The 12445-nt window shown below is 36.0% G+C and overlaps 1 protein-coding gene across 8 annotated transcripts in view; it reads left to right on the top strand.

The window, feature by feature from the left end:
- Nucleotides 1-12445, top strand: part of CLIP4 (CAP-Gly domain containing linker protein family member 4) — an 85753-nt gene that overhangs the window by 23070 nt on the left and 50238 nt on the right. For all 8 annotated transcript variants that reach the window (XR_006200916.1, XR_006200917.1, XM_042933346.1 and 5 more), the window contains 4 exons: nucleotides 346-493; nucleotides 8725-8864; nucleotides 9643-9736; nucleotides 11046-11207. Coding sequence is in view for 6 of the 8 variants with exons in the window: in XM_042933346.1 (XP_042789280.1) it covers nucleotides 361-493; nucleotides 8725-8864; nucleotides 9643-9736; nucleotides 11046-11207 (529 nt within the window). In the remaining 2 variants the exon portion in view is untranslated. The remainder of the gene's footprint in view (nucleotides 1-345; nucleotides 494-8724; nucleotides 8865-9642; nucleotides 9737-11045; nucleotides 11208-12445) is intronic.

Genomic DNA, 12445 nt, shown 5'->3' with positions numbered 1-12445 from the left:
AAAAGATTGCATGTCTGTAAGAGACAGTGTGAAACAACATATATTCTTTAATAGCAGTTTGCTAAAAGGAAGTTTTTCCCCCTTCCTCTCTCAAAAAGATTCTTGAAGGTTGAAGTTAAAAAATGTCAGTAGATTGGGGTTCCTGGCTGGCTCAGTCGGAGGAGAATGCAACTCTTGATCTCCGGGTTGTAAGTTCAAGTCCCATGTAGGGTGTAGAGATTACTAAAATCTTTAAAAAAAGGTCAGTAGGTTATATATTAAAAGAAAATAGTCTTTTTGTGATTCAAGGCAATCATTCTAAGTTGCATACAAATACAATAGATATGCTTTTTTCTCTCATTAAAGGTGGCTTTCTAGAAGATGACCATAGAGGACCTTCCAGATTTTCCAGTAGAAGGAAATTCTTTGATTGGAAGATACCCATTTTTATTTCCAGGTTCTGATACACCAGTTGTCTTTTCCATTTCTGCAGCACCAATGCCTTCAGACTGTGGTATGTTAAGTAGCCATATGTATTTTCTGTAGACTGGAGACTTGACTTCTATCTTATGCCCTTTTTGCATTCATAATTCTTCCTAAAGCCATTTGCTGTGGTTTTCATAAGATTGCTAGTTTTCCTTTTTCAAAAATACAATTGCCTTTTTCTGCCTCTTAAGCTAAATGCTTTATTTCTGCTGTCTGCATTTTTATTATGTAAAAATATTCATTTTAAGCACCATGATGGATTTAGAGGATCTTATTTTTAGAATGCAGTGGTGCTTAGACATCTAGCATTCTTTTGCTATTGATGTATTTATTTTGGTTAAATATACTGACTTGCTTAAAAAGCCATGTATTAAGACAAAACAAAATACTGTGAGCTAGCCATCTCTAAGGGCCCTGTTGTCTCTGAAATGCTAGGATCTAATTTACCAAATAATCACTGCTGAAATGATCCAAATTTAGGTGACAGTGTAATAAGTTATGTGTTTCAGTACATAAGCAAGCCGAGTTTGGACTGTCCCAGGTGTCTTCCATTGTAATTATAAGGTATACACAAAGACAGTAAAACTTAAAAAAAAAAAAAAAAAAAAAAAAAAAAGCCATATGCCTAGGCAGGGAGAGTGAGACCTTTCCCTGGAATGTGGAACGGGTTGGCTCATATTTAAATCAGCTCACTTAAATATCCTTTGTAAAATGTAAATTTATAACTATTCTAGTTTTTACTTATTTAGGCTTATTTCCCTAGACCTGTATTTTATCAGATACTGATAAAGGAATAAAAGAAAACAAGGAGATAAATTTGATAGATTTGTTACATTTCTAATTTAGTTAGGATTTTTCAAGTGAAGTATTGGGTCATCATTTCAAATCGTCTTTGGAGGTAAAGATCATGCAGGTTTTATTTTTTATTTTTTTTTGTTTAGAAATGCAATTTTTAAGTATTAGTAGGTATAAAATTATTAGATTGGGAATTTATCTTAGTAATATCGATTTTAATAACTGCTCATCTCCAAGTTCAGATTTTGCCTTGTAATCACCAAAAATATTGCATAAAACCTGAGCCTATATCCTGGGAGGTATGTGCAGCTTTTACAAAACATGGACTGGGCTTATCTTCAGGTATAACAAAATCAGTTATGCAGGAAAAACCTTAACTAAAGCACTTTTGTACCTTGCTTATGGCGCTTACTTCGTTCTATCCCAAGTCATAATTGTGTGATCTCTTTACCCAGACCATAGCTCTTTGGGATGGGGTAGCAGTCAAGCTTTGTTTTGGTTTGTCTTAGGGCTAATATAGCCATTTGTTGCTCAGTCAGTGTTTGTTGAATAAATACACTGAATGTAAGGTGATAATGGATATTGACCCTTATGTATAACTGAAATTAAATATTGCTTATATGCTTAGAATTATACATTCTTAGAATCTGAATGGACCTGTAGGTCAGCTTTTCCCTACTCACTTCTTAGGATAGAAATTCTGTTTTCAAGATCTCTAATAAATAACCACTCAGTCACTTGGATATCTTCAAGAGTGGGAAACTAATGAAATAGTCCATTTCATGGTTAAAAAGTTTTAGGTGTGATAAAATTGTTTTTGTATTTACACTCAAAATATGTCTCCTGGAAACTTTGGCCAACTGACACTGGTTTTTGCTATGTGGAACACACTTCTTTATATGATAGCCTTCAGATATTTAGAGATAATTTGAATGTTTTTACCTAGCTTGTACTTCTGTAGGCTACACGTTTCTGGTTCCTTCATCATTCCCTCAGTGGCAGGATTTCTGGACCCTTTTCATTCTAATTGTTCCCTTCTTAGTACACTGTTATCAGTGTCCCCTTTAAAAGTGGCACCCTGAATTGTATTTATTAAGTATTTATTGAGGGCCTGTTATGCGCTAGGTACTGTCCTAGATGCTGAGGATAGCACAGTGACCAAGACAGACATTCTAGTGGGAAAAGATAGTAAACAAGTTAATAAACAAAATATAAATATCCCAGTCAATTTTGTGGAGGAAAAAACCAGGGTGCTGTGATAGAGGATTAGTGGAGCATCTATTATAGATGGGGTAGTCATCTGGAGTCAGAGGAAGCTGGTCACAAGAAGATCTTGGAGAGAAGTGTTACAGGCCAAAGAATAGGAAGTTAAAGGCACAGAGTTGGGGGAAAAGCCTTTGGTATATCCTAAGAATTAATGGAAGGCTATCGTGGCTAGGAAGCAAAGTGATTGAGGGGCAAAATGACAGGAGAGGAAGTTGGAGAGGAAGGCAAATCTTGCAGGATTGTTTAGGCCTTGGCAAGGAATTTGTATTTTATGCTAAGTGTAATGAAAGCGAGCCATTGAATGTGAGGCTGAGAATGAGATTAAAACAAGAAACAAAGAAAGACCAACCTGCACAAACCAGAGCTTAGATGTATAGTTCAGTGTTGATTCTCAAGGTGGTTACTCTGTGAGACAATATAAAGACTTTTGAATCTTTTGCTTTGAATACCTTCAGAGCCAGTTTACACAGAGCACATATCACGTGTGTCATAAACTGCACAATGCACTGTTATTACTTTTGTTTAAACAGTGAATTGCCTCTTAAATGGACTTAAGTAATAATAACAAATCTTATTTGCCCATGTAGTTACCATTTTTCCAGTGTTCTTTATTGTGCAGATCTAGATTTCCAGTCAATACCATTTTCCTTCTGCCTGAAGGGCTTCCTTTAACATTTCATGTAGTACAGGTCTGCTGGTGAGGAATGCTTGCAGCTTTTATATGTCTAAGGACATATTTATATTACCATCTCTTTTGAAAAATGTTTGCTGAGTATACAGTTCTAGGTTGATAGTTTTTTTTCTTTTGGTGCTTAAAGATGTTGGTCCATTGTCATTTTACTTGCATTGTTTCTGATAGGAAATCTGCTTTCATTTTTGTTTCTCTGAATGTAATGCGTCTTTTCCCCCACCCTGGTTGCTTTTAAGATGTTCTTATCATTGATTTTGAGTAATTTTTCCATTATGTGTCTTGGTGTAATTTTTTTTTTTTTTAATGTTCTTGTGCTTGGGGTCTGTTGAGCTTCTTAGACCCGTTGGTTTCACTTTTCATCAAGTTTAGGTAATCATTTCTTCAAATATTTTTCCTGCCTCTGAACCCTTTCAGACACTCCAGTTACATGAATATTAGACTACTTGAAGTTGTCCCACAGCTCACTGATGTTTTTTTCATGTTTTAAAAATTCTGTTTCATTTTAGATAGTTTCTGTTGCTATGTCTTCAAGTTCATTAATCTTTTCTTCTGCAGTGTCTGATCAGCTGATGATCTTACCCAGTGTAGTTTTCATCTCAGATGTTGCTTTCATCCCTGAAGTTTGATTTATGTCTTTTTCATATCATCCATGTCTGTACTTAACTTTTTGAACATTTGGAATACAGTTATAATGACTGGTTTAATATTCTTTTCTGTTAATTATAATTAAAAAAAAATTTTTTTTTTAATGTTTATTTATTTTTGAGACAGAGAGAGACAGAGCATGAATGGGGGAGGGTCAGAGAGAGGGAGACACAGAATCTGAAACAGGCTTCAGGCTCTGAGCCGTCAGCACAGAGCCCGACGTGGGGCTCGAACTCACGGACCGCGAGATCATGACCTGAGCCGAAGTCGGACGCTCAACCGACTGAGCCACCCAGGCGCCCCAATTATAATTTTTTTTAATGTTTATTTTAGAGAGAGAGAGAGCATGTGAGAGTGGGGGAGGGGCAGAGAGAGAGGAAGACAGAGGATCTGAAGTGGGCTCTGTGTTGACAGCAATCGACCTGATGCGGAGCTCGAACTTACTAACCATGAGATTGTGACCTGAGCTAAAGTTGGATGCCTAACTGACTGAGCCACCCAGGTGCCCCACTGTTAATTTTTTTTTCCCCCACTGTTAATTTTAATTTTTGTGCCAACTCTAGGTCTGTTTTTTTAAATTTATTTATTTTTTACTTTTTTTATTAAAAAAATTTTTTTTAACGTTTATTTATTTTGAAGGACAGAGAGACAGAGCATGAGTCGGTGAGGGGCAGAGAAAGAGAGGGAGACACAGAATCTGAAGCAGGCTCTAGGCTCTGAGCTGTCAGCACAGTGCCAGACACGGGGCTCAAACTCACAAGCTGTGAGATCATGACCTGAGCTGAAGTCGGATGCTTAACTGACTGAGCCACCCAGGTGCCCCTAAAAATTTTTTTTAAGGTTTATTTATTTTTGAGAGAGAGAGAGAGAGAGACAGTGCAAGCAGGGGAGGGGCAGAGAGAGAGGGAGACACAGAATCCAAAGCAGACTCCAGGCTCTGAGCTGTCAGCACAGAGCCTGATGCAGGACTCGAACTCATGAACTGTGAGATCATGACCTGAACCAAAGTCAGACACTTAACTGACTGAGCCACCCAGGCGCCCCCTCTAGGTCTTTTTCAGTTGGTTATCCCTGATTATGGGTCCTGTTTTCTCCTTTCTTTGCATGCCCAGCAATCTTTGATTGAATGACAGTCATTGTGATTTTACCTGTTCAGTGCTGTGTTTTTTCTATTCCTATAAATATTCTTGAAGTTTGTTCTGGGATGCAGTTAAGTTACTTGGAAATAGTTTGGCCATTTCAGGTCTGGTTTTTTACTTGTTAGGTACTTCTGGAGCAGTGCTAGTCTCAGGCTAATTATTTCTCACTATTCAGTACTCTACCCAGTGCCCTGTGAATTTTTTCCCTAGTCTTTTTGGTAGAAATAGGCACTATTTTAGGCCTTTTATAAGCACTGGGCTCTGATCCTTTTAATCCTTTAGATGGTTCTTTCTCTTACTTTGGGTTTTACTTGTAAATGTATGTTAAGTACTCAAGAGGACCCTCCATAAGTCTTTGGGGTCCTCTCTCCTCTGATACTCTTCCCTGTGAGCTCTAGCTTCCTTGATTTCCTTGGGTTCTCAGTGCTGTCTCCTCAACATAGGGAGTCTTCTGGGCTTCTCTTGGTTTCCCTCTCTCTGCACTGTAGTGCAGAAACCTGGGACAATCGTAAGACTCATTTATATCTGTCTCTTAGGAGTCACTGTCTTTCATTGCCTTGATGTCCAGTGCCCTTGAAAACTGCATTTTATCTATTTCCTCTGTTTTTTTGTTGTTTCAGATGGAAGGGTAAATCTGGTCCCCATTACTCCATGTTGACATGAAGTGGGTAAACGGGACACCCCTCCACCTTTCTTTTGATTAAAGCTTTTTTTTTTTTTTTTTTTTTCCCCTGTATGGGCTCAAACTTTGGATTTAGTTACATTTGTTACTATGCAGTATAGCATAGAGGTTAAGATCACAAAACGGTCTGGCTTTAATCCTGACTCAATCACTTACCACTTGTGTGTTCTTAGGCAAATTACTTATTTTTAACTGCCCCTTCTTTGTTCTATTTCCCCTTTGATAAAATGAGAACAATAATAGTGCCTACCTCATATGGTCATTATGAGGATTAAATTAGGTAGTATTTATAAAGTGCATAGAACAGTCCCTGGCACCTATTAAGTACTATTTAAATGATACCTGCTGTTTGCCATCACCTCAGTGTATAATTACTGAAGCATTGTTATATGCTTTATTATTTATTGGACTACTGCTCCCTCTTGCTACTCAGGTCATTATTCTTTTTAGTTCAGATGTTCTTGTTTATTTATCTTACATTTACTTTCTAGATTTTTGCTACTCAAAGTGTGGTCTTTAGTCTTGTAGCATTGGCATCACTGGGAGCCTGTTAGGCAATCCCAGGCCCCACTTGAGATTTACTGGATCAGAATCTACATAGTAACAAGATCCCTAGGTGATTCCTATCTATACTGATGTTTGAGAAGCTCTGCCAACAGATGAACAGTAGAGTCATTTTGTATCTCCTCTTACAATAAGTCTTGGTGAGATGATTAGAATTGAAATTATTTTAAATAATTGTTTTTGGTAAAATTGACAATTTTAAATATTTTATTTTTTAGTTCAGCAATGTAATATGTCTTACTCCATTTAAATCCCTCTCCTCTTCCAATTTTCTATAAATAAGCTTCACACATTCATTGGTATGTTTGTTACCTTAATTGATATTATGTGTGGGATTCTTTTCCCGTTGCTTTTCATTTTTTAAAAATAGGAATATAAAATGGGAATATAAAAATGCACAAAATATAATAATAGCAAACATGTAAGTCATACATATCTACCATCAGAAAGAATAGATATCATATTTTGTCATTTTTCCTTTAGCTCTTGTTTTTTAGTTACAAGAAAATCTTGAAGTTTAAACTCCTTGTTTTCCTTTGGTCCTATTCCCCTTGCTCTCCAGAGGTAACCACTATCTTAAATTTAGGGTGATGATTCCAAACCATATTATTATATACTTATTATACATATGAACATCTGTAAACAATGTGTAGTACTGTTTTGTGTATTTGTAATTTTATGTAAATGATAGATACTGCATATTATTATGTAGCTTATTGATCAGTATGTTTTTTTTGAGACCTATGCTTATCAGTTAATGACTCAGATATCTTAATTCATTTATTTAGTTGTAAAAAAGCGAAAGATAGAATAGGCCACTCCAATCCATTCCTTTATGGAGAGATGTTTCAGCCCAAATGTTTTGCCATTATAATAAATGCTACAGTAAGAATTCTTGAATCTGTCTCCTGCAGGCACATGCAGAAGAGTCTCTTTAGGTATATATTTAGAAACCTCTCTACTAGAAATGCCCAATGCCTAGGAAAGGGGTTCATCCATAAATATTTATTGAATAGATAAATCAATTAGACACCCCCCTCCCCAATCTAGTCAACTGCTGTTTATAAGAAACATGCCAAAATCTATGTTTAAGAAACCATGCAAGGTGCTTCTCCATGTTGGATACCAGTTCTTTTCTGTGTCTTCCCTTCTGAACCTAGAGGATCATTCTGTTGTCTGAGATTTTGGATAGTATCTTATTCTAGTTTTAGTCTTTCTGATTCTCTTCTAATGGACTGTGGCTCCCCTTTTATACACATCCTTGGTTGTGTGCTTTCATACTCACCTTTTAGTTATCCTGATTCTAAAAGTATGAATTATGTGTACATAGGTGTAATTTTGGAAAATATTTAAAAACATAAAGAACATAAATACGAATCCTGCTACTCATGTATGCTGTTAGAAGCTGACTTCAATAGTGAATTCTTTTCGGGAGACAGTATAGTAGAGGAAGGAAGATAGACTTTGGATATAGAACTGGTTTTCCATTCCAGATTTGCCACTTACTAGCTGTGTGACTTTGAGTATGATTTAGTCTGAGCTTCGGTTTCTTTATCTGCAAAATGAGAATAATAATCCCTCCTAGGTAGGGTGTTTGTGAGGACTTGTGTAGTGTTTGGTAAATTGTAAGCACTCAGCAAATGTTGGTTCGCTAATGCTTTCCTTCTTTAAATGTTTCTGGTTTTTTAGATTCCCTGCCCATTTTTTTTTTTTTTTAAGATTCTTCAAGATCGTAGAATCTGATTTTCTTCCATTCTCTTTTATTCTCTAGCCATAGGATGACCAAAGTTGTCTGTGAATCTTAGAAAAGTTTTAAGAGATATTTAGGTCATGTTCAATTTTGCTAATATTCCATGCTTTTACTAATACACATTCCAAAATAAGCCAGTCACTCTGTCCTAAGGTTTCATTTCTGCGTTGTCAGAGACTGTTGCCTAATTGGTTGGTATGGCAGTTCTCCTTGTGCTTTTCCAGTGCGTAAAAAGTAATGCAGTGCCTGTTTTTTATGGAAAATTGGGCAAATCAGAGAAGTAAAAAGAATATTTAAAATTATAGACTAGTTGATATTTTGGTATTTTCCCCCTTTTATAAGTGGTTGATGTGAATCTACTGTTCATGATATATTTATGTTGTAAGAGCTGAAAATATTGATAAAATTTGACAGAGTTTCTGTGCCTTAGAAGTAGTTCTTGGAAAATTCAGCATTTGAGATGGGTTGCACTCACATTTTTGTTTCATCTGTAAAAAAAATGTGGTATGCACGGAAATCTCGTTCTCACAGCTATTCAGGAATGCTTCATACTTTTTTGGCTTTCTTGACTTTGGTTTTGAAAATTGCTTAAGGTAAACTTTTGCTAGGATCTAAAAATATTTGTATCATTTGAGCACTGGTCTTATTGTTTATTATTGTCAATATATTTATTTGTAACTTTTAATAAGTTTAATTTATACCTTTTTTTTTTTTTAATTTCAAACAGAGTTTTCTTTCTTTGATCCTAATGATACATCATGCCAGGAAATTCTCTTTGATCCTAAAACTTCTGTATCAGAATTATTTGCCATTTTAAGACAGTGGGTTCCTCAGGTCCAGCAGAACATTGACATTATTGGAAATGAGGTAAGGAATTCCTACATTTTACATTTGGCATCATTGGGATTGTTAATTGTATAGGGGCTCCCCTTTGAACCCTGCCATCTGAATGGGAAACCTTTGAAACATTCTGACGTTTGTTCTTGTATCTCCAGGCTTTGCTCAGAGCAGTTGTACATTCTTTCCGTTGTTCCCTCATGCTCCTCATTTGCTGACACCTGGAGCTCTGACGTTATAGACTCTTGATGGCAGCAGGCATTTTCCATATTTCCTTTCTTTGTACAAATTAATTTTGTTAACTTTAAAAAATACAGTCTATGAGGAGATTTGATTACCGACATGTTTTATCTATACTTTTGGGTGGTTTGGTAAAGATCTAGGCTTGAGTATAGTTTTTAAAAACATTTGATTTTTTGAAGGAGGAAAGCAGGAGTTACTGGGTTCCTTGACCTGCACATTGTCATGTTGTAAGGAGAGAAAGGTTATGTATATATTTTCAAATGCCATTAAGCCTGTTACAAAGAAAATTTTGCTGATCCTTTGAGAGGTTAAGTAAAGTACGTATCTGGAGTGCCAGGCTACCCTGGAATCGTCTTTAGGAATTTCCTTCAGTCTGCTGACAAGTTCAGTTTTCATCATTGTTATTGGATGTAGATTTAAAGTTTATCCTTGAGAGAAGCCCGTTCTCGATACTCATTTTATTGAGAACGAATTCCGATAAGATGGTCTAACCTGGTTCTCAGCGTGGGTTTGAAATCCGCTTTCAGTGGCCATGTTATCATGATATCATCCTTGGTTTCCTCAGATTCTCAAGAGAGGTTGCAATGTGAATGACAGAGATGGATTGACAGATATGACACTTTTACATTATACTTGCAAATCTGGAGCTCATGGTATTGGTAAGTGTGTGGCAAACTACTAGTGGCTTAAGACATCTGTATTTGTGTTTGTATAAGCTATATTTATGCCATCCACAGTCCCTGGGAGGGTACCCAGCTGATGATAACAATATCCCCTGAATAGGCAAGCATTCAGTGGGGTCTTCCCCAAAACCTTGTTCCCTTCCCTCCCTTTTCTCAGGGGGGCTTTATAGTCTCCTGGTACATCCCAGCTTCTCTTGAGCAGGCTTCATTGCTGCATGCTCGCTAGGTGAGAGTAACCGGTAACACCCCTAGAACCTTCCTGAGAGTTTACAGCAAGGTTAGACAACCCAAGTTGTTTTCCAAGTATCCAGTCCCTACAGACCCCAGCCTTTAGGCCTGTCCGAGAGGTATTTCTATATACATAACATGTATGCACATTTTTCCCAGATTGGTGTTCTGTGCTTTTACCATGGTATAAAACCTGCCTCTGTTACTTAACTATGTATTGTGAATCTTTGTCCCTGTTTCAGTAGTCTGATACAGACTTCTTAAGCTGTTGATTAAGGACTTTTTTTTTCTACAATCCATCATGGACTGATTCTTTTTGTAAAATAAAGTAAAAATGAAATTATGATAGAAAAATGAAATAAAGATATAAAATACAAGCCCACTTGTGTTTCATAATGCATGAAATTTTGATTAATATATTCTGAAGAAATGATTGTATAGGGAAAAAGAAAAGGGTTATCAAAAGGACAGAGAAATTACATTTTGGGACTGCTAGTGGTCCACAGAGCACACTGAGTAGGACTAATCTAGTGCATTGCCTTTTTTTTTTTTTTTTTAAAGTAGACTTCACACCCAGCACAGAGCCCAATGTGGGGGTTGAACTTATGACCCTGAGATCATGGCCTGAGTGGAGATCAAGAGTCAGACACCTAACCAACTGTGCCACCCAGGCACCCCTAGTACATTGTTTTTAAAGGCTTTGTATAAATATTCCATTATGTGGATGACTTATGATTTATTTAACCAGTTTCTTATTATTGTGCTTTTAGAACTTTATTTTAGAATAAAATTTATTATTTATTTGTAAAGTAGTTTAGTTTCAGAAATTTATTCGTGATAAAAAGTGCTGTGATGAACATCTTTATGGCTAAGTGTTTATCCATATCTCTGAGTATGATTATTTTCTTAGAATAAATTCCTTGTAAGTGAAATTTTTGAGGTGTATGTATATATTTGGTATGCTATTTACTTTGGCTTTTAAAATGAGGTAGTAGATAGCCATCTATTGGAACTGCAGTTTGTACTGAAGAAGAATAATTTAGAAAACTTTCTTTAGGTGATGTTGATACAGCTGTAAAATTTGCAACTCAACTTATTGATCTGGGAGCAGATGTTAGTTTACGGAGTCGTTGGACAAATATGAATGCTTTGCATTATGCTGCTTATTTTGATGTCCCTGAGCTTATAAAAGTGATTTTGAAGACATCTAAACCAAAAGGCAAGTACTATAAGATCACCATTAGATGTTATTAGTTGAACATTTTATTAGTGGCATAAAAATTAAAATTCAAAGAGATTTTGACTTCTAATCCATCTTGTTCCATATGACCTCCTATTCCACGTTTTTTCAGGAAGAGTTTAATATTTCTTTATTGAAGGTTAATTACTGTCATTTCACAAAAGGCTTGGTACAAAGAGATACAAATTAAAAGTACAAAATAGTGTTCTCTGGGTTTTTATATCTGCAAATTCCCCAGTTTAACATGGATTTTATAAAGTGTAATTGAATCTGTGTGCTATATAATTCTTTTCTCTCGAGTAGCCAGAAATAGAGCAATAAAGCTTTCAGAGCTAAGCATTGAAATCATAAAGAGTATTTTAGATGGCATTCGGTTCTGAAATTCTGTGATTCCACTAAAGGACACAATTTCAAGGGTTTTTTTCCCCCTCACTCCTGTCTTGATGGTGATACCCTAAAATTGAACATCAGAGTGTCTAAATTACAGTCCTGGGATTTTGACTTTTCTCTGGTCCTCTCAAGTGGGTTGGTTTTCTTTTGAGAAAAAAAAATGAGAGCATGTGCAGTAGTAATACTTAAAGTTGAAGGTGGGCGGGATACAGTGTTCTCCCCGTTTATAGAAGACTTGTTTTCTAGGTTCAACAGTTAAATTTCCCAGAATGTTTGTTTCTAACCTGCTTTGTATAATTGTCCATTTTATCTTTAACTTTTACCTTTTAATTTTTGATTGATGTTGGGAAGAAGGGCCTCTTTTGGTAGTACAGTGTCTTGAATAACTCAGGAAGGTCTGTCCTGAGCATGTCTTGGTTGTTTGCCGTTGTTGGTAGGGCATGTGGGCTGGTACGGTTTAGGTTAAGGAAGGATTAGTGGAGCCAAGTATTTAAAACCCTTGTTACAAAAAACATTCAAAATGGGATTTCCAAATCTGGAAGATTTCTTGTGTCTAAATATAACATCTTGATGATTTATTGAGAGGTTATTAAAATGTCCTTAGAATTGCAAGATTCTTTTTTCCTACTATGAAGTCCAAATTCATTTGTTTGATGAAGTATTTTGAATTAATATGATTTGCACACATTTGCATGTTTAATTAGTCTTTAACTTATTCCTGATTTGAAAATTCTGCATTATTTTACCTACTATTTTCCATGTAAAAGGCCAGATAGGAGTCTGGATCACTGGAACTACTTGATTCTGCAGTTATGGCAGGTGTTTAG

The sequence above is a fragment of the Panthera leo genome, chromosome A3 (assembly GCF_018350215.1).
Source record: "Panthera leo isolate Ple1 chromosome A3, P.leo_Ple1_pat1.1, whole genome shotgun sequence".
Classification (NCBI taxonomy): domain Eukaryota; kingdom Metazoa; phylum Chordata; class Mammalia; order Carnivora; family Felidae; genus Panthera; species Panthera leo.
The sequence above is the reverse complement of the archived record's forward strand: the minus strand, read 5'-3'. Positions and strand labels throughout refer to the sequence as shown.